Source organism: Bactrocera latifrons, unplaced genomic scaffold, assembly GCF_001853355.1.
Source record: "Bactrocera latifrons isolate USDA-ARS-PBARC rearing strain unplaced genomic scaffold, ASM185335v1 scaffold_188, whole genome shotgun sequence".
NCBI lineage: Eukaryota > Metazoa > Arthropoda > Insecta > Diptera > Tephritidae > Bactrocera > Bactrocera latifrons.
The window spans coordinates 457,352-481,074 of NW_017535385.1; the positions used below are offsets into that span (position 1 = coordinate 457,352).

Genomic DNA, 23,723 nt, shown 5'->3' on the forward strand with positions numbered 1-23,723 from the left:
TATCATCGGCATACGTCAACAGCTGTATACTCCTATCGAAGATTGTACCAGCTCGATTAACCTCTGCAGCTTGAATTATTTTCTCCAAAAATAGATGGAAGAAGTCGCACGATAGTAAATCGCTTGGTAGCGAGTGGCTCGGAGAATGAAGTCATATATAGAAGTGCACGCAAGTGAGGAAAGCTCTCTAAGCAACATTCACTTTGGAGTGGCCAGAAACGATTCCATTACATATGGCTCAAGTAGCTCACGACTCTTGGTCTTAGACCAAGGTAGCCAAAAAACTTCAATTTGAAGGTGAGCTACATATATTGAGAAGGCGAACCATTCGAAAAAATCGTAGTAAGCGCATAATTCTAAGTCCAGACATTTATTAGCTTACTGGCTGTTTACGAATATTTATTCAAATGAAAGCCAAATGAAAAGAGATATCAATCGGTAAATGTTAGGGGTACAGAGCAGCAACATTGGATCACCAAAGGCGACAACATTAAAGCTACGACCAATAAACAAATCTGTCACATAAATGCTAGCTAAGCTGGAGTTGGACTTGAAGCTGACTTGGCCAGAAATGTAAAGCAATGCTGCAATGCTGCAACACAGGAAGTGAAGCTTAACAACAACAACAAGCTAAAACTATTAAATAGAGGATAAGATATGACTACTGTTTTGTCTTTGTGGCGACTTCATTGCACTACCATTGTTGAAGATGTTGACGATGACGACGAAGATGACGGCGGCAATGATGACGATGACGGCTTGGCTGCTGCTTTGCTCGCTTGGCTTTTACCGCTGCGGATGTGAAGTGAAGCAGCGCCAAAGCACGGTTCATTGCTACGAGAAAACACTGCGAAAATAAGACGAAACAAACCAAAAAGATCGCGATGAACAAGATTACATAAGGCAGTGTACGCCAAACGGGTATGAAATGTGGTGGCACGAAATGTAAAAACCGAAATAAAAGTGGTTGTATAAAAAATAGCATTTCCGCCACTGTTGATTGAAAGTTGGCGCAGCAAAAAGAAGTAATCTCAAGCAAACACACTACACATACAAATAACGGTGTCTAACTGTGTGTGAGCGTGTGCCTGTGTGCGAATACAACTGACATCGAGAATGCTTATGAAGAGCTGGAGTGTGGCAGCAACCAGCAAGAACAGGAAGCTCAACTGGGCAATGAGAACAACAATTGCATGGCTGGAAGCAGCAACAACACCAACAACGGCTGCAACATTTTATAGTTTGTTGCTGCTTTCATTTAGCAATCAGCAACCTGGTGTATGTGTATGGGTGGTTGTGTGTGTATGTTTGTTTGCATTCGCTAGAGGTGCGGCAGAGTGGCGGTCAACTGCTAGTAGCCGCGTTCGTTGCCACCGCTCTAGCCAAACACGCCAGCGCATAGTGTGAAAAATCGCCTTGGGCCCTCAGTTCCATACAGGTTGGTGTCTACAAATATAAATATATATAGAAGCGTGTTCAGCATGGATTTCTAGTGACGTAATTATGACTTGAGAATGGGTGCTCGGAGGCTTACGGTGTTATTGCTAATGATTGTGATGCAGAGCAGCAAAACATTTTAAACTATCTTCGGATATTTGATCTTGATACTCGTAACTTCATACGCTCCATGTTGTGGATAATGTTTTTTTTCTTTTTCTTGTTGTGTGCACGACGACTTAGACCAGAGGGGGGGTTAAATTCTAAGTGCCAGATGTGATTAGGACAATGATATAGCAGACAGCATAATTGGTATAATTTAGTTAAAATAGCTACCGGACTCTTTTTTTTTAGTATTGGTATTCATGTGTTGTCTTTTGGTCTATTTCTTCTGAAAATCACTATGACACAATTGAAATCAGCTAGAAACGCATGAAAGCTGGGGATGCATGAGAACCACAAGGTGCTTTCTAAAGTAAACAGGACTTTAAAAAACAAAACAAATGGTTTTTTCGGCAAAATCAATTTAACTCATTCAAAATAGTCTCTTTTTGCTTCAATATAACTTTCATTTTCATACATTTCAATGATGATTTCGGCTGATTTTTGATGAATTCACACACAGTTTCGATGAAATTTCCGGTTATCACGGATTTTGATTTGCCCACATGTTGATCGTCATTTATATCCTCACGACCACTTTGAAAACGTTGAAACCACCCGTGCATTCTGCTACGGGATAGGTAATTACCGCTATAAACTTGTTTAATCAATTGAAACGATTCGGTAAAAGTCGATGATATGTCATGAAATTCTCACTGGACAGTCGATAAAGATAGCAGATTATAACGCTCCAGTCGACATATAGATGGCGCAGCCAGGGGGCGCTAAATTCAAAAAGTCCTTTTTACTCTGGAACACACCTTTTATATGACTTCTTCGAAAGGTTTTATGTTTTCAAGCTTCAAAAGCAAGATTTCTATGCAATTTGGCAAATTCTTCCAAGGTGTGGATCTATCGATTTTCCCCGCTCCCTAATAGATTTACCTGTAAATATGTACGCATATATGCGTCTTAGTAGAAACATTACTTTAAAGTTGTGACAGGAATTTATGTGACACAGAACTGTCATTTGCTACAGTGCAACAATTGCATGCAACAAAGCAACGTGCTACGTGACATTTTATAAATCACACTGAAGGCTGCCAAGGCAAATTGGGACGACCGTTGCGAATTGTGCTCCAATTTACCGGGAATAAGCGAGTTCAACATTTCTTATTGCCACGTTTAGAGTAAGAACAAGTAAGGAAGGGCTAAGTTCGGGTGTCACCGAACATTTTATACTCTCGCATGATAAAGTGATAATCGAGATTTCAGGCGTGGTTGTGAACCGATTTCACCCATATTTGGTACATGTCATCAGGGTGTTTTCTTCCATTTTTGAACTGTATATGGAAATGCCTAAAAGAAGCGACTGCATATAGTTTGGTTGACATAGCTATAGTAGTTTCCGAGATATGTACAAAAAAGTTAGTAGGGGGCGGGACCACGCCCACTTTTCCAAATTTCGTTTAAATATCTTTATTTATGGCTTAGTTATGACGCTTTATATGTTTTCGGTTTCCGCCATTTTGTGGGCGTGGCAGTGGGCCGATTTTGCCCATCTTCGAACGTAACCTTCTTATGGAGCCAAGAAATACGTGTACCAAGTTACTCAAGTTACAGCTTGCACGAACGGACGGACAGACGGACAGACAGACATCCGAATTTCCACTCTACTCGTCACCCTGATTACTTTGGTATGTATAACCCTATATCTGACTCTTTTAGTTTTAGCACTTACAAACAACCGTTATGTGAACAAAACTATAATACTCTCTTTAGCAACTTTGTTGCGAGAGTATAAAAAGGAGTGAAGTAAGCGCCATTGTAGCTTATTACACGCAAATAAAGCTGACACTTCTTATTGTTTTTATTTTTTGTAAAATGAAAGTTTAACGGAGAACATGTATTTACTAATGTCTGAGCGAAAGAATAATAGGGGTCAGTGTAGCAACAACATGTACATGGATCTACATGGAAACGCTTTGAAAGTTGCAAGGATAAAAAAGCGCTGCACAACCAAGCAAATGCTAGCGTAGCATTACTAGTGAAAAGATGTTTTATCTGCTCATTTTGTAGGCGAGTACAAATTGCATTTTATGCCACAAATTTAAAAGCAGCTGTTTTGTGCGAGCAAAGGAAATCGGTTGCAAGCGCAAACAAAGGCGACCAGCTGGCGAAACAATGACCGCAACAACACCGCTTAGTGCTGACCGATGACTGCTTGTCAGAGTGCAGTCGTATTTAGATCGGGAGAAAGCACAATGGGTGCGAGCTAGAGCTGTGGCTCGGCTGGAACTGGCGTCTTAAAGGCCACTCGAATTTATGGCCTCGTACAATGTTAACATTGTGGTAAAATTTGCAAAAATGTTTGCAGCGTTATGCGCCAGCGTCGCAGCGCCTAATGTGGCACATTGGCCATTGCACCATAGCGTGTTGTTAGTGTTGCTGTTGCTGCAATTGAAGAGCAGTGAAAACAGTCAACGCTAATGCTGTAATGCAGAGCAGGAGCAAGTAATAGGCAAAAAGCGGGGAAAAAGCTTATGAAATGTGCAGCAAATGCTTGCTTTTTACTGCTTGCCACATTATGGGGCAATTACCGTGTACTTTGATTGCACGTTGTTGCTTACTGTTACTTGTGTATTTAAGTATGTTCAGTTTTTTAGCGCAATTATCGGTCAATTGCCGCGCGCATTCAGCTATTAGCAGACACATACAGTGGAGGTTATTGAACTGTGGAAGCTGAAAAAATATATTAATGATTTAGTAGCTCATTACTAAAGTATGGAACTCGATTTCTTTTGCATGGTCACCATATGAGTACGCTTTCAGAAGTTCAGACGCTGAAGCCAATTTTCCACGGTTTTCAAGCATAAATCGTCCGATGCTGCTATAATTTCACGTTCGTTATTCGTACGGAGTTCCTAGCATAGACCATAGACGTGACGTAGCCCCACAGGAAGTAGTCTAACGGAGACATATCGCACGAGCGAGGCGGTCAATTGTCTGGGCCATTTCGTGAAATAACACGTTCACCAAACTTGGTTTTCAATAAATCGATTGTGGTTTCCTGTGTGTGACTTGTGCCGCCGTCATTTCGCAACCACATATTGTCCAAGTCCACATCATTCAATTCGGGCCAAAATTATTCGGTTGTCATTGACCGATAGCGAATCCCATTCATAGTAACGTACCGGTTTTGATCATCACGGAAAATTTTTGTTGAAGAAGCCAGTCTGTTAGAAATGAGCCTCATGGCTGAAGATGATTTTTCGATGAAAATTCGGATAAGTTTCAACCTATTGCTAAGCCTAATTCACGAAAATACGACGGTTCTGGCGGTCAAGCGGCTTCAGGTCTTGCGTCGATTTGATCTTGTACATATATGTAGTCCAGGATCTTTCAGTAAAACTCGAATCACCGACGTCACAGAGATGCCCAACTCTTGAGAACAAGAGACTCAAGAGTCTTCCTCAATTGATGCGTTAGCGGCAGCAATATTCTCGACACTACGGGCACTTCTTTGTCTCACTAGTACGGGAACATTTTGTGCTTTTTAAATTATTCACGAGACGTTCAATTTGTTGATCTAACATGACGTTTATGACAACCCTAAATTATCGGTCTACTTTTGTAGAATCTCTATGAAAAGACCCAATATTTCGGAATTTTTTGTATTTTTTAAGTAGAAAATCCTGTATATAATAATATTCTAAATATAAACAAATTTAGCGGGTCTGATAACACGGATGTTGATCTAAGCACAAGCATCACGACGCATAAGTATCTTAAAAAAAACTGCAATGTTTTGTCGTCCCGATCACAATGTCCATCACTTCAGAAACTCTCGCATTTTGCCATTTGCTTTTACGTTGCATGCTTCTATGAATGTTCATTTCGCAAGTTCATAGGCGTTTAAAATCTTAGTGCCATAAAAAGATGCTGATGAGTTTCAGTTGTAAATCAATTAAGTAGCACAAGAGCAAAAATTTAAAATGCTCGCCGCCAATAAACTAATTGCACCAGCGCTATAAAGACTCATATACCATATAAGGCATATAAGAATATACATATGTATGTGTACATATGTAAGAGCGCATATATCATGATTAGATAGAGGCGTTAGCTTCTTTTCTTTTCTCACTGCAGCGCCAGATTTTTCGAAATCACAAAAACAAACACAGTTACACTCACTTCCACCGGCTGTTAGTCTAAAAATAATGCTTTAATTACGATTAAAATCAGGCTTACAAGCAAGCTCGCTGTGAAGTAGATAAACATTTCGTTGAGATCTGAAATTTGCACCCCCATTAACCTTAGAAAGTTGGAGAGCGAGCGGGCGTACGTTTCCTGGTTTTCATTAAGTTTTACTTAATTTGACTTTTGCTAATCAATTTTCAGGTGAAATCGCAAAATCGAATTTTGTGTTGTGAGTAGCCGATTGTTGCAAGCCGTTTGTTGGAAAGCAAATGCACGTTTAATGAATGCTTTGTTGTTTTGGGAAGTGTAGCGATTGTCGGTTGAACGTGACGAAATTCGGGTGTGACCAAGTGGAGCTGAGCATTTTCATGTGAAAGTGCAATGCTTGTAGTTTCCTTATACCAAAAAATGCTGGTGTTAAAATTTATCTCTTATATTTCACTAAAATGCACTGAAATCGCTGTAAATGTTCGTTGCAAAGTTCAATTAATTTATTTGCGATCCATTTTAATGCATGGAGTTCAAACTTTCCATTTTGCTATTGTTGAGTGTACATTTGTATATAATATAAAGTTAGTATGTAGATAGTATACGTGTACATATATACAGATGGTATATTATAACTGGTAACTGGCCATGCGGCAATCAGCCACAACTCGATGAAACGCTATCGTCGGATGCATCTAGTTGAAAGGGCTAGCGTGACGCATTTACCGAGATGAAGAGAGAAAGGCCACAAAATTACGATCACCTTCCGTTATAAACTGGAGTTTATGGTCCATTTGAGTGTTTAATATAACAAACGAACTAAATCATAGCAAAATATTTCTTTAAATCTCCTTAAATAAAAACTCTTTTCATGATGGATGTTTATGGAAATATAAACTGATTTTAGACCTCTTTTATGATGGATGTTTGTTTCGTTAAAATCGGTTGAGTAGTTTGCGAGACATCTTGAAAACCGACTTTGACGCAGGTTCGAGAAAAACGAAAGTGACTACATAATGGGGTTTTAATTAAGAGGCTAATGTTTTGGGATATCAATGAAATTCTTTATTCTCGTCAAAGTGCATTCGATGCCATTATAGAACTCGACTTCTTCTAAGGGGCCATCACTAGCACGCTTGCTAAAGTCCAGACGCTGAACCCAATTTTCAGGGGGCCGATTTCACTGGGCCCTTTCGTGAGATAACACGTTCATCAAACTTGGTTTTCAATAAATCGATTGTGACTTGGCCGTCCTGTTGGAACCACATATTGTCCAAGTCCATATCATCCAATTCTGGGCAAAAATATTCGGTTATTATTGTGCGGTAGCAATTCCCAAACCGTAACGTTTTCGGGATGCAATGGTAACTAAAGGAGTACGTGTGGTTTGCTGCTTGACCAATAACGCATGCTTTGCGTATTTGCGAAGCCATTCACCCAGCAATGAGCCTCATCGCTAATGATGATTTTTCAATGAAAATTCGGATCATTTTCACCTTGTTGCTCAGAAAAATTCACGAACTTACTTACGACGATTTTGGTGGTCAAGCAGCTTCAGTTCTTGCGTCAATTTCATCTAGTAAGGATGTGGGCCAAGATCTTTTCGCAAAATTTGCCATAACGACGTCACATTTGGGTCTTCCTCAATTGAGGCGCTGGCTGCAGCAATATTCTAGAATATCTTTCCATGATGAAATAGCAAACCTTATTGAAGAGAAATGTCAAAAGAACGGGAAAAATATGGCGCCTACTTTTGTAGCGCCCCTATTGAAAAACGCGTTGGTTAACCTCATCCGCAACTTCTAAAAACTGAATCTAAAACTATTGCTTGGATCTAATCAAGTATTTAGACAAAATTCTAGAGATATTATGTAGTACTAATAAGACAATAAAAAAAAAAGATTCTTTGAAGACATGAAAACTCATGTAATCCCTTACAAACGAAAATTCGCAACGTAAACGCAGTGTAAGTAGACATATAGTATGTATTCTAATGGTACATTGAATATTATGGTCTGAATTGTTAGCTGATAAACACATTGTCCATAAACCCTTATAAAATGCTGAAATGTCGTATGAAGTCAGCAAATAATAGAGAAATGATTGAGATAAAGCATAATCCTTCGAAAATGGTAATCAATTTAGATTTGTGAATCTTATCACGGTAAAAAGAGTTACTATAACGAGTTTTCTAAAAATATTTCGAAAAATAATACTCACATGTAAGTATAGAAAACGCTTTGGAACAAATGTTGGATGACCCAATTTAATTACTCCATAAAGCGCTACGCTTTGACTGCTGAGCTCCAGAGTAAGGTTGTAATTCTTTTCTAATCATATTGGCACGATTCCGCGTGAAGATAAATTTGATGTTTCCCAATTAAAATCAGCTACACGAACGGTAGCACTGACCCAACGAATGAGCCAATTGGACATGCTACAATATTATTAAGCTGACTCTGCTTTTTTGATTATTTACTTGGTTGCCTTCATAGGCGATAGAAACTGTTTGCTGCAACATGTTCATGCTGCATTTTCGAAATTTCTCCATCTAACTAGTTTCACCGTTATTTTGATAGAGTTGGTACATTTATTGTTTGTTGCTTTCGACTTGCTATTCATACTTACTCGTGCGTAAAAATAGATGTTTTCTTTTTTGATGGACTTACGGGGAGTTTAACGAAAACTGCAAGTAGTCAAAATCAATAACCAACTCGAATGTATTGGTATGTTTAGTATTCGGCTCTTTATGAAACATGTGGCAAAGACAAATTATTAAGTCGGATAATTATTATAAGTAGGGAGCAAAGAAGTGTACAATTATAGGCTAAGCCGAGGTCATTAGAAGTGTTGTCTTGCATTCTATGTATGTTTCTCTAAACTGATTAACATAAATCTGGTAAATCTGGCTCTTATTTTCATTTTCGACCAAATGTTGAGGAAACTTTATTAAAAAAGAGCACTAAAGATATTTCCATTTAAAAATTGTAAGCCTATCATATCTCACCCCAGATCAATGCACCTTCACCATACACATATAAACAGCAAGCTCCTTAAAAGTACAGCAAACATTATATACAAACGTTGTCATGCCATAAAGTCTTAAAAAGCACAAAATTGGCTTGAGTAAGCACCGAGCATAGCCATATCTATCTATACGTATGTACACATGCACATATATAGGAACATACATAAAGCAAATAATTGCCTTGCCTCCCTCTGCTCTCCCACACAGCCCGCTACATCAACTGCTTTTCCTTCTAGTTCAATTAACTGCTTCAACTCCTTCGTTACTGCAGAGTAATTGAAGCCCGGCCAAAGAAAAAAGGAGACACTTAGGTGAACGTGAGATGTGACGCCGCTAGCCATGGCGGCAATGTCAAATGGGCCGCGCGGTTACAATCAAGCACACATTGTCGGAGCTGCCTGGAGGTGCGGGGGCAAACGGGGTCATTTTATGTTTGCTTTCCGCCATTGATGTCGAAAGTTGTTACTATTTACATTAGTCGCGTTTTTGCATTATTGCCATTAACGCTTGGGGGCACCGTCTAACGTCTAGTGTCGCGGAGTCGTGCTCAGTCAGTCACATTTAAACGATATTTACATGTCACAAAACTTTAACGATAACAACACAACAACAAGCAGTGATTTCACGAAACGCCCAAACGCTTTAGTTCGCTTACTCCTTTTAAAACGAGATTACACCGGTATATATAGTATACACTTATGTATTTAGAGCCTTTTATTAACCGGAGTAGTAGTACGTTCACGAAATCAGACTCGTGAATAGACTTACTTTATTTAAACTGAAATGAAGCTGATTTAGGTAACGTATTCCGAAGCTTAATGTAATACACGCTATGGGTCTAGAGCTTCTCTTTAAAAATACACATATGTATATGTATATAGAACTATCACAGTTTTCTCTAACAAATTTTTGAAATTCGTGGTACTCTGAATATTTGAGGAAAGAACAAAAATCCCTAAGAATTCTTAAGCCGTTCTTAAGGAAGGAACGAACTTCGATCTTCACTAGAACCCAAGTGCGGTTGCGTTAGTTAGTTTAAAAAGAAGGCGCAAGAGCCCCAAACCGCATGCGACTGAACTTAAGTTATCATTAGGCCTATTGTGCTCCCAGCGCTATCTAATGTCTGTAAATTTGAAGCATTGGGAGCCATGAAATATATCCCAACTCTACTTTTCTAATTTTTTCAAGGTGGGATCTCAACCCTGGGCGTGCTTTGTTAAATGATTCGACTAACCATCATCATGTTTTGCAAACAGAAGAAAAATAGCGAAGTGATGACCCCTAGAGCCTCAGCTAGAAGTATAAGCTTTTTGGTCCCTCCACCATCAACACTACCCTAAAGTGACTTACTATACCTATGTGTCTGTGTTGCTAGAGTTCCAAGATCTGATCCTCGTAGAGTCTTTAGATTTAAACAACCCATTAAAGAGCTAAATGGTTTGAGGCAGCTGGGAACACAATTTCCCTACTCGTTTGCCTTTTCGTTTCCTTCTACTTTTATATGACTGGGTACCCAGATTATTGATATTTCATTAATATTCTAATTTCTATATCTAAAATTTCTACATTCGGATTAGGTGGTTAACCAGTTATAACTAATGGAGTTCTCAAAAAAATGTTTTTCATCAGGAAAACTCATATTTACCACCTCACCCCTGGACTGTTTTTCTAAAACATGGCCATAAAGGAATATCTCAATTTTTACCAACACTAATTCTTGCTCATATTAAGATGGAAAGAATCTCGGTATCAAAAAAATATAACTCAACAGCTTCTAACAAGATTAGACAAATTCTCGCATTCAATACTATCGAGGTCTGACTGTACGTGTGCTTAGGGTGATTTAAGTTATTTTGAAATTTAACACCAGCCGAACAGTAGCCGAGAACGCTGAATAAATACAATAAAACGCCAAGAGTAAGAACATCATCCATTTGGTACCCCCATAAATTCATGAGTCCGATAGCTTGTAGGTGTATGACTGTCGCATGTGTGAAAGCTGTTGGTGCAGCGCTTTAACTGCCGCGCATGCGCAACATAACTAATTGAATATGTTTATTGTTTTACGACTTCGTTTATTTAGCTTGTGCGTTTTCGATGCGAAAACCAAAAAAGGGCTGACATGGCACTGCGGGAAATGATAAGAATAAAGATGAGATGGAGCTTTGTTGGCTTTAGCGGTTCTCAGATAATATGCAGTGTGCGCGTTGTGGAAGCTGTGATTCGTCGATTCGTCGAAAACGTCAGCGTGTCAAACGAGCGCTATTGTTGCAACTGAATTACGAAAACAAATGAAATAATGTAAATATGGACGCACATATGCGCAAATATATAAATTGAATATATGTATGCGCTTAAGAATTCTTGGAATTTTTACAAACAAACAAACATATGTACATGAAGCATTATTTTTGAAGACAACTCTATATGCACGGGCAATTACCGATACATTCTTATACTATAAATAAGAAAAAATTATACATCTTTTCTTTGCTGATACCTTGAGTCATTACATTACAAATACCTAAGTATGGGTGTTTGTCGTGCTTTTTGATCGCTAACCCCTTTGTCTTCATTACACGTCCATGTCACATTCACTACGTTGCTCTTCAGCCCTTTTATGGGGGCGTTCCAATGACAGGCGTCCTTCCCAGCAGTCTCACACACATACACATGCACCCGTATACATGCATACACGTTGCGCACGTGTTGCATGTGCAACAATGCACTCACCGTTGGGACAATTTTGATGCACCCAGTGTCGCTACCAATATCGCAGAGTGATTCCGACGAGCCTTCAACTCTAATCAACAGCACATCGCACATCTAAGCGAGTGCAGTACTGGTGCACGCCGCCTCAGCTGACGATCTGTCCCATTGCCCGATTGCTGGTTGGTGGCATGGTGGTGTGCTGCCTCGTTGCATTTGCGGAGCTGACATGCGCGATATTTTTATGCGACAGCACACCGTGTTGTGGCACGCATTAAAAGTGATCGTTGTTGTATTTATTTTTACATTGATTTTTGCATAAACCTTGTTTTGTGATGTTCGGGCTCGATGCTTTTGACTCGTTGCTGATGTTGATCCGATCCGTTTGGCTGCTATATCATCGCGGCGGCGGTGTTTGCCGTGAACTTGAAATGATTTACATGATTGTTGGCATGCACAGCACCAACATGCGGCAGGGTGTGTCATTTATCGTAACTATAATTTACTGCAGCAGCCGCTGACCCGCAACGGACCGCGACGCTGTTGAGTCTCAGCGTAGGAAATAACGTTGCTTTTCGCATGTAAGTTGGAAAAAAGCAAGCAGAAGTTAGGTTCCCGGTTTTATTTTTAACTACAGCAACGCGCATGCGCACTGAAGCATTGCCAACCCGACAGTCAAATGACAGCGCAACAGGCACTCGATGAAAAAAGCATATTTGTACATTTTACCAACTTGTCTGTTTTGCTTTGTCACAGTGTTGGCTGTAGACAGCACGGCAACTCAAATTATGTTGCTTATGTGCACCTATCTAAAGTCAAGGACCCAATCAGAAATCGTCGTCGATGGTATTATGTTGCTATCTGGAAGTCGTCAAATGCTTGTTGAAGACAATAACTATCTAAGCCTGGTCTCAAGTGCTTGTTTGCTTTTCTTGAAAAGCTTACTAAGAAGCAGTTTTTGGCCAAAGATTTAACACGAATCACCATCGTTCCTTTTAGAAAAATAATACTCGCTATTTAAGCAACAGCCTAAGCTCGGCTGTTTTCGGAGTTCAACGCGATATTTTCAAACAACGTAAACCAAAGCTCTCTAGACACTATGAGGGAGCGAATTCGCGCAATATATCTTGATATCTAAGCAAAGCTGTACGACAAAAACTACGAGTTCTTGCTGGGTGTTCCCATACATATGAGCCGAAATAGGCATAGCTTTCAGTAACGAAAAATTAGAAAAACAACGCTCAGGTGCGACTTCGACTGCTACGATTGTAGTTCAAAAATGCTGTCATATAGCTCTATTCAGTTACTGTACTTCTTGGCATCCATGTTCGCGCTTGCACATATGCGCACCGCTCGCATCGCGTCTTCGCTTTGCATTGTGGCAAGTGATATTTCCGGTAATTAGGCAGTGACTTTTTCGAATGTTTATTTACTTACAATACGCCCGATGTCCGATGTTTTGAGCGCTACAGTGACTACACAATTGTTTGTTTAGTTTTCTAACGACCGTCACCTAGACGCTTGAACGACTTCGCTTCCAATCAATTGAATCCGAAGTTACAGCGGCTTTGTTGTACCTATTAGTGGCACGGCTCTTTGTTGACTTTCGAGGTTCTCAATATTTCTTTTTCTTTAACACAAACAAACTGTGTAAATGTGCAGCTCAAAGTGTACAAGTTAAAAATACTTTTCTAATTCTTCGTACAATTCTTCGTTGTCTTTTTTCAAGTGTTATTGTTAATGCATTTTTGGTGGCACACGCCTTTTTGCTTTCTTTCGTGCAGCACTTAAGGTCTGGCTTTTCTTTCACCCAATTACCTTATTAATTCCATCATCAACATCTGAATTTGTGCTTGCATTTCCTGTCATTTGTTTACTGTTTGTTTATCAAATTGAATTTTAACGTCGTTTTTTGTGCGATCTGTCGTGTGCCGATGAGGTTGATTTTACACTACAACTCCAGAGTCAACTTCCAGAGCCTACGTCAACAAACAGCTGCCGCTTTGTGTTTATATAAGTACGTTCATATGTTTTAGACAGAATTTGAATTCTTCTGCATAGTGAAGTTCTTGAAGAAGTATTGAAAATATGAGTATTCAATTTACATACATATACCTTTTCGATTCTTTATTCTTTATTTAACATTATGGTGGATTGTGTTTCCAAGAAAACGTAGACAATATTCTGAGAATGGGTTAAGTTCAGTCGAAACTGATTATTATATAATGGCGTATTTAATTATACGGAATACTAACTGGTCACTGTCTGGTGGCAACACACTCCCATAAGATGGAGCTGACAGATCGAGAAGAGTTTAGTAAAGCCCTTTAGGAGGGCACCAGGGAAACAATAGAGCATCTCTTGTGCACTTGTCCCGCATTAGCAAGACTACGCCGTAAGTAAGTAAGTATGATAGACTTGAGGAGGTATCGACTGTGAGGCCGCATAGTATGTTAAAATTCGCGTCAAGCGCAGGCATCCTAAACGATGACTACTCCCCTTGGACTTAGCAAGTGAACTCCTTCTGGTATTGCAAAAGACCAAACTGGCCTATGTGTGGCTTATTGGCATTCCACTAATCGCATATCGAAATGTCTACTGAAATTCGTTATAAAGATTGAGCCGCAAGTTACTAGTTTAGACCTTACTTGGGTGTTGTAACGGAGGCTATTCACATATTGTAAATGGATCACCTCATTAATTGAGGAACCCTTTTATGGCTAGAAAAATTTGCTGAAGATATATAGGCTGCTTGCGCAATGTCTAAATTTATGTTCTAGGTTCTTTTTTCTTTCGGTAAAAACTTTTGTTTTTAACTAGAACTTAATTGACAAATGGCTTCTAACTAGACATAGAGCAGACGGTCCTATATCTGTTTGTATGTTTTTGCAAAATATCGGTTTTTGGCATGATAATACTGAGGTTCTGCTCATCTTTCATACATGACTAAAAAGATTGTTATTAAATATATTTACCAAAATCGGCAATATGGTTTAACTTTATTTATAGCCTGAGAAGAAAAAGGTGCCAATATCGGGCTATTTTTCAAAATTTCAAAGGATAACTTTATTTCAACTTTTTGACTTTCAGCCATTAGTTTTATATACATAAGCTTTTGTTAATATATAATTATGGTATATACATATGTACATGCATATACCATATTATATAATATTTCCATATGAATGTAAACGAGTATGAAAGAAATCACTTACCGAACTTCGGCTACATCACTCTCTAATGATTTGATTTGTCGCTGTAAAATCTCCATTCCAATGTACATACGAGTACAAAGGTACATACATAAAAACTGTGTATTTGTATGTGTGTAGATGCCAGCCATTCGTTATACGATTGGCGATTAGTTCTGCCTCGTGCAGATGTTCGCTGATTGCTAATCAATTAACTGTGAATTTGCATTCCTCACGACATTGACCACAAAGCAACCATAACTATTTTACTTTTTGTTGTTCATAATTTAACTAGCACACTTGATTTAACTTTTCTAACAAGAATTCAATGAATTAGGATTTTGCACAACACACACTACACGAATATAAATTCTAAAGCACTGCATATTAGATGCGCTTACTTCCGTTACAAATGACAACTGAGCTATAATGCTCTTTTATCTCATTGCTCTCGCTCCGTAATTTGCGCTCATTACTCAGTGGGTGAGCAATTGAGAAAAGTCTTAAAAATAAGTCTCGCAAATATTACCGTTAAGAGTAGTGTCGGAAGAGTCTGTAAGGAAAGGAAATGCTATTTGCATGTGTTCAATCATTGAACGGGGGAGGAGGTAGTAGAAAGCGAGGTGTATTATACCTCGTTGCAATTTTGAAATTAGAGACCAGACAATTTCAATATCTTCAAATAGTTATCGCTGAAGAAAAGGAGGGAGTGGAGAGATACTATATGTATATATTAAACGCAACATAGTTGTGGGTGAGTGAAATTTCGCACATATTAATTTGTTTTAATTTTTCCACTTTTACTATTTTTTGTTTCCAAATGGAAAGACACTTGTTGTAGACATACTAAACATTTTATATAACTTTCAGGTAAACATAATATTTATGGACAGAACACAATCCACAATCTAAACATGATAAATAGATAACTGAGAGGAATTTAATTATGTTAGTAATTACCCATTGTTGTGTTATTGCTTTGCCATGCTCTTAAACTCATTAGTAATTCATTTCAAATCATTACGCATGAATTGCTGTGCATTGTTGTCGAATTAGTCAAACTAATTGATGCATGAAATTTAAATTGAAGCTCTCATTCATCAACACCTACACGGTATGATGGCACCGCTCAACACACAGCCTGCAGAGAAGCAACTCTTGCGTTCAAGTTGCATTAAATTCAAAAACTGAACTGAAAATTTAGCTGGACAAAAGCCGTGTATATGAACGAGTATATGTACATATGTACATATATACACGTTTGTATACGCTTATCCATACAGACAGCTCTTTTCATAACTGGAAATTATTTGTGTAAATTTATGGAAATATGACGCCTTCCTCGTACGATGGTACGTTGTATAGGATTTAGAGCTCTTGTGTGATGATGGCTATCCTAACCCGTTTGTGCGCACATACTCCTACATGTATGTATGTATAATTATGCTGATTGTAGTGGAAGTTAATGAATGAAACTGCGCCTGTTTGTGTCTGCTCTCAGCAAGGATTTGGTGATTGTATGCCATGTGCCACCCACGCAGCCGCAGTTAATAACACTGTTGGTGTTGTGACGCTGTTGTTGTTGTAATGAAATCAACCGCATTAATGAGTACGAGATAAGCTAAGTGGACCACCAGTGTTGTTATGTTTTGAAGTCTGGACGCTGGATTCACAAAGTGATGGAAAAGTATTGTGGGGACATTTCCTTAAAAATCGTTCATGATGCCAAATAAAGAAAACGGTGAAGAGGCTTATTGTCTTATTGAAAAGTGAGAAAGACTGCAATAAGAGAGGGAGACTGAGGTCCTATTCTGTAATTCGATTCGAAAAAAAAAATTACTCGAATTCGGATTTTTACATTATGTAACTCGATTTTCGGATTTCAAGCCAATTTTCGAATACATTTGAGATTCGCTTTTGAGTTATAGAAAGCAAAAACGAAAATTGTACGTATTTATTCTGGCACAGGAGCCCTATTCTGTATCTCGATTCGTAAATGTATTCTATTCGAAATTCGGATCTACTTTATAATTTTTCGAAAGYTGTACCACCCTGTGCCAGAATAAATACGTACAATTTTCGTTTTTGCTTTCTACAACTCAAAAGCYAACGAATATWTTATTCGAAAATTGGCTTGAAAATCCGAAAATCGAGTTACGGAATATAAAAAATCCGAATTCGAGTAAATTTTGTTTCGAATCGAGTTACAGAATAGGCCCCCAGGTCGGTACAACTTTCGCATAATTATAAAGTAGATCCAAATTTCGAATAGAATACATTTACGAATCGAGATGCAGAATGGGGCCGCTGAAATAATGGAAAAATCGGATACTCGATCTATACATCACGATCACGAGAAGTCTATATGTAGTTTAAGATGGTGATAAGATCACTGTGTTCGCAGTTCCCTGCGCAATGGGTCTTAGTAAAAGATTGATTCAAGTTTTAATTCTATTTGAAGCTGCTCAGGCACTGAAATCGCCCAAACGTCATGGCAAAGCAAGTAGTGTTGTCTCAATTCCTGCAGACTGCATGAATATTCACTAAATCATTGCGCTTAATATGCCATGCTTTGCAATTAAATGCACGATTTGCAGTAATAGTCACCACCCGCGGCTGAAGCATGCCACATGGCCGACTAGTCTTGCAGCGTCATTGATACTAACCAAATGTTGCAGCAGCTGATGCTGGCCACCGCCACCACCTCCGTCTGCCAGGCCGCTGATTGCCCGCAGTTTCACACAAATAAAAATATCAAAAAATGCTGACAATGGGCACGTTGCCAATTTCCGCCGCCAACGTCTACTATACTTATTATACTTTTTACCGTGCTCAGCGCATACATACATGTATGTATATATGTATGTATAGCTGGGAATTAGTATTGTTGTTGTTAGCTTTTCTTCCTCGCCATTTTAATGAACTTGAACTTTACAGAAATATTGCCAGTTTCTGCAGCTAAAAATGGAGAAATGAAAACTCTGCTCAAATTTACGACTCCAGCGGCATGAATGGTGAACTTGCAACCGTTGCAAGTGTTGCTCTGCTCTGCGCTTTTGCTTTGGCACGAGTTCTTTATGTATTGAATGTTTTTCTTTGAAACTCTATTTTATTATTGTTGCGTTTACTTTGAAAGTCGCTTTGCTTTGTCAGAGCAGCGAATCGTGCGCCCTAAAGACTTTTGAACTTGACGGTTGCGTTCGCTGTTGCTACACTTACTGCTGCAATGACAGTAGCAGCCAAGTTCCACACTCAACAGTCTGTGTCGCTATGTGTTGTAGTTGTTGCGTGCTCTATGTGCCAGTCGTTGTTGTTTGCTGCGCACGCGCTAGAACCGCTGTTAGACATTAGCGATAATTGTAGCCATTTATTATCTTTTACTGCTGCCGCAAAGAAGTCGAACGCGCACAAACACGCGCATAAACTGCAGTTCATTGCGGTTGTTAGTGCACCAGAAGCCGCTTGCTGCACACAAGTGCCGCCTCGTCAACGGTACAGTTTCGCCGGACCAATTGGATATCAAAATAAAACGGTGACTGTGAGCATTAAGAGAAGAGGCAATGGAGACGGTGCACGGTGATATTGCCGCGCGCATGCGCAACTGTTGCATCGTCAATTGCTTATCCATCAGCGGCTGTACCCGACCGCAACCCGCATTCCTGCCAAGTCATGCCGATCGGAATGCGCGACGTGCCGCTTGCTGCTCATTTCACTCAACGCTCGCGTCGGTCTGCGGTTACACTTCATTAGCTGAACCGGGCGCTGTGGCATCACGCGCCAACTGGCGTGCTGAGTGCCTACTTTGCGCATCGATGAGATGTGGCGACGCTCCACTGTTGCATGGTTGCATAGTTGTAGCTGGATCTGTTCTGCCCATCTGTCGTCTGCGTTGTTGTGCGCGCTTGGCGCGTTGCATCCGCTGATTTGAGTAAATTTCATTTAATGAATTAGTTTATTATCTATTTATTTACTAGTGCCTCTTGAAACCGAAAACCTCGCCACAAATCTGCAACCGCATTGCTGCGGTTTCTCTCAAAGCTGCGCAGTAGTGCTTCGCTAATTTGTGGCATCTGTGGTTGCTACTTGCAACTGGCAACTAAATTGTGATGTATAAATGAATGTCATTTTGTTGTCAAAGCGTTTGGCATTTGCACCTACACACATACACGCTCGTACACATGTTGGAACACGTATGCGGTGTAGTTTAACATCTTTATTAGCGTGGACTTGCAACCTGAAACCATTTGCAACACTCGATATTTGTTTATAATGCAAATAATAGTTAAATGCACACACTTAAGGTTTACTTTAAGGTGGGGTATACCCCACTCTTCTAATTTAAACATTTACTCCCAAACTAGTTAAGTTTCGAAACTGACCCTCGCAATAGAGATCACAAACAATGCTCATCAAAACCCTAATTTGTCAGCGAAGTGCTTTAGTCACAAGTTTGTTTTGGCGGTTCAAATCGATTCCTGCCGACTCGTCCGATTCACGGAAGGTATGACCTTTAAAGGTTTTAATTTCAGTTCAGCGACAGCTGTAGAATCAGGTGGAAGATATCGGGACGTTTCCATCTCACTATCTTCGAGATACCTTTACATTTGCATCCCTCAAAAATTCTGGATACACCACTTATGCATATTGGGCAGTGTCTCGCTAAAATCCCTACAACTAAGACATGAGAAGTATAATCTCGAACTGTAAGTCTCAGTTGCTTGATTTAACTTGGAAAGTATCACTCAACGTTCCTACTTAATATTTTGTCAACATGTACTCCAAAGGGAGTTATGCATCCACTCTGATAGCAGAGCTGTCCGATGACAGTGAGCTCAAAGCTGATCAAGGAATGTATGACCTCAATAGCAGTTGCATCAAGCTACTTCCATATTAAACTTGTCTGAGTGCCTGGTCACAACGAAATCGTTGGAAATTGACGAGCTTGCAAGAAAGACGACCATTCTCAATTTAACCAGAATGGCAACGTGCAAAGGTTCTCTTGCCTTCGTTCCCTCGGTTTGCGTTTCTGCCTCTAAGTGTGGAACGTAAAAGATCTATTGAACTGATTGCTCTTAGCAAGACTCACATCGCCGCAATGATAAGAGTGGCCAGTTAGGACACAATGCCATTGGCACTCACGCAGTAAGGCTATATATTTTGGAGGACTCGACATGGGACTGTTGCAATAAGGAAAATGAGTTGAGTGTCTTTGACTGGATAAAAATCCAGGTCCGTTCCGGTAACACAGGCACGACTCTCGTGGGAACGGTTGAAGCAACCGGCTGCCACAAATTTTACAAACACCGTGAATTGGCTGGAATTGGTGTTATGATGATGATTTTGGTGAATTTTTGGGTACGCATTCTCACTCTACTCGTCCTGGTAAAGCTGAATTTACACTGGTTTCTTTAGACATACTTGATGATGCCGAGGAGACATGGGTTTATGAGTTTGATATGCAAAGAAGTCAACAATCATCAGAATGGAACACTTTTTCAGTCATCCCAAAAAATGCTTATGAAAGTGTTTGGAGGACTGGAAAAATCATTACATCTCATGGGGATTTGAAGGCGACAAAATAAATATTGATACAAAATGAAATGCATTTTATTTACAATATGGTTTTTGTAAAAGGCTGTTATTTAAAACCATGTGGTAATCTCATGAAATAATATTTTTTAATAAATCAACTTTCCTTATATACTTACCTATATGATATCACAGTGTTTGAGCTTAGTGCATGGGCTTGCAAAGAACTATAAAGCAGCTAAGCATTTAAGGGTAAGAAGTACCAAATTTGAAAAAATAGACTATTCACGAGCGAAAGTCACTTATTAAAAATATATAACTTTTCTTTTTAGCTTTTTGAAGTATATAATTATGGCATATTTTTGTTGTTGCATGCAAAGGGACATTCACTTCTACAAACAGCTAAAAACCATAAAATTTTTTATTCATAAGTCATTTGTTTTGACAAATAACTCAACACCTTTTCATCCATGGCAAATGGACTTTTTATTTAGATTTTCCAAATGAAAGGGTTTGTTGCACGCAAACACGCCCACAAGCAACAACAAACTTTCACATTCATATGTAAGTATATACAGTGCAACAATTTGCGGTACACACACCCAGAGTGCAACATTCGGGCGGCTAAACATCTGCTGCCAGCTCACGACGTCGCATTTTTTATGAGCGGTTATAACGGACAGCACTCGCACTCTCATATGCATGTTTGTGTGTGAATATGTAAATTATTGTAATTTTTATTAAACTTTTATTGCTTTTATTTCGGTTTCGTTGAAGAAAAAGAAAAATGGGCGAGCAATTTCACATTAATTGCGCTCCAAGCGACTGTGTGTATGTATTGCGGTGTATTTATATACTATATACTATATGTATATATTGTTAAAGGGCACTTTGACTTTGCTAATGCAGCTTTAGGCCACATTTATCACTTTTTTATTATTGATTTTCATTTCGCCGCCTGCTGGAGCACTTCAATCGCTTTGATTATTAATAATTTGTAAATGCCGCGGAACACACTGGGCCACTCGTATTTCAACGTTGCAGCTGCAAAATGTTGCAACAAATCCAAATCACACAAACACACACGTTGGAGGATTAGCGCTTGCAACACTCAGCGCTGCGGCACTGTAATGCATTTCCGTTCTTCTTATTCTTCTTCTAGTGATTGTTGTTGCTGTTGCTGCAATTGAAATATCCATCCGTTGGGCTTAGCAGCCGCATCCCAGGCACACACAGATGGAGGATTTTTGTAAATGTGCTTTCGATGCCATTTCCAATGAAATATTTATTTATTTGTGGCTCTCCAGGCGCAGTGGCCTATAATCGCATTATGAGCTGATAGATAATAAGCACATTTCTACATACATATATATTATATGTACAAACAATAAATTGCTGCTTGCTAGTTTGTGTGCGAGTGTGTAGTAGAGTCGAAAGATTCGCCCGCATCTGCAGTAGCAATTGCTGCTATTGTAAGCTGTCTTCTAGCTGTTGCTGTTGTTGTTGTTGGTGGGGGCTTATTGCAAATCCAAGTGGCATGCAATGCGATTTCCTTCCTACGAATTACGCTAGCAACACTCTCAATATTGCCCGTACCTTTGGCTGCCTATGCATTAGATGTAGGTGTGTGTGTGCTGGTAGCCGAGTGTTAAGTTCAATGCACGAAATTGCCAGAGGCCAGCAGTCCATGGCATTCGGCGCATTGCATCGCATCGGCCATCTCATCGCATCAAAGCGGATCTCCCAGCTGCCACACTTTTTGTTGTTATAGCATTCGCATCGCAATTTACAGCTACTTTGGTGCCGATAAAGTATTGTACTTAGATACGAACACAGGCGGGCCTGTGAGTGGGTCCAGTTTGGGGTCACAGCCAACTATAAATAATACTTTTTAAGCGTGAGTGATAATGTTGCGTCCAGACGACTGAATAAAGCTCCAGTGGAAATCTTTCTTATTATAAATTGTGTGACCTATTTTTGTAGTCTTGCTGAAGATTATCTACTAACTTTTTAAACAATATAAAATTTAGAAAAACTTATATCATATTCCAATTGCAATTTGGCCGAGCATTCTGCTCCTTTGAAAATAATTTAGCAGGGAAGCCAATTACTCCTTCTCATTGCGAACAAACCGCGTGTCTGCCTCCGTTTACGTATGTCATTATGTATGCACATGCATATGTGCCTTCAATTGCAGCTAACGTCGAATATAAAATAGATAATGACTCGGTTACTTTTTCTGCAACTTGAATTGTCTGAAGTTGAATTTAATTCGCAAGCACAAGCTTGGGCGCCCTGGCGTCAAACGGACAAGTATGCAGCTAAATCCCTCTGTTGCTTTGTTGCTGGTGAAGCGCAAGATTCTGTCTGACCAATGTTTTTCCTCTGCATTTCGCTACTTCAAGTGATCACAAAGCAATTCATGCACACAAAGAGGAGAAATGAATTGTAAATGGCGCGAAATATTGCTGACTCAATTACTCTGTGGCAGATAACGATGTGCACAGTGGCGTACATAGAAATATTTGCAGAGGAGCTACAGGAAGATGGTAGTGTACATTCATTGCTATATATAATTCTATACATATATATATATATAAATCTTTATACATGTGAGATTTTTCGATAATTGATATGAGTATCAATGCCCCTCAGCTCCCTTCAACTTCTGACTTCATAATTGCCACCCATATCTTCCTCAACGAAGTTAACATTGATGGAACGATAATCTACGATTGATTGATAATACCTTCATTGCTGTACAGAAGCAGCTTTAGTGTGATGTTGTTGCTGTAAATAGCGTTTTTGCTTTCTTTTATGTTTTTCGTTCGTAATTAACGAACTTTCATAACGTCTTGTGTTCGCTTGAAAAAATAAATATCGTTAAATACTTTAAAGCTGCTCGGTTGTAATGTTTAATATGCCACGGCAAATTGCTGTTGATGAAATGGTGATTTATGTAATCATTTTTTAGATTAATGTAGAAAGTACTGTTACAATGAAGTCTCAGTTTTTTATCAGTGAACGCTTAAATTGCATTTTTGTACGAAAATTAGCGTTAAATTATAAAGTAAGTTTAAGTTCGACAGTGTGGAATTAATTTGAATTATAAAAAAAGTTTAAAGTTTCTCCTCTAGATTTTAATTTTGTGGAGTGGCCTAGAAGCCACTGATACTCGCCAATTTTTATGATAAGCTTTCCCTACCAAAAATTTGATCGATGAGCGGCCGTTTACGGATTTCAAAAATCGATATTTTTTTTTGCTTTATTAAATTTTGAAACACTGATAGAATATTGTGCTCAAGTTCCACGTTGATCCGAGTAATAGTTGCGGAGACATAGCCTTGAGAACTTGGGCGCTCGAGGCTAACTAGGCTAAATGCGCCATCTTTAAACGCGTTTTTCTCGAAACTTTGTTTTTCAAGTCGTTTGGCAAGTCTCTATTTTAAAAAAAATATCGCAAAATTTTCACTGAAGTTTTCATTGTTTTGTCTGCCAATTTTCTTTCTTGCGCTTCGTCCAAGTTCTAAGTTAAGGTT

General features: G+C 39.1%; 1 protein-coding gene across 1 annotated transcript in view; it reads right to left on the reverse strand.

Annotated features, from left to right (window-relative positions):
* The window catches only part of LOC108967430 (probable ATP-dependent RNA helicase Dbp73D), a 95,438-nt gene extending 80,635 nt beyond the window's left edge, over positions 1-14,803 (reverse strand). The window contains exon 1 of the mRNA XM_018930828.1: positions 14,680-14,803. Within this exon, the coding sequence (XP_018786373.1) occupies positions 14,680-14,765 (86 nt within the window). The 5' untranslated portion in view covers positions 14,766-14,803. The remainder of the gene's footprint in view (positions 1-14,679) is intronic.
* Positions 14,804-23,723: the final 8,920 nt, after the last annotated feature.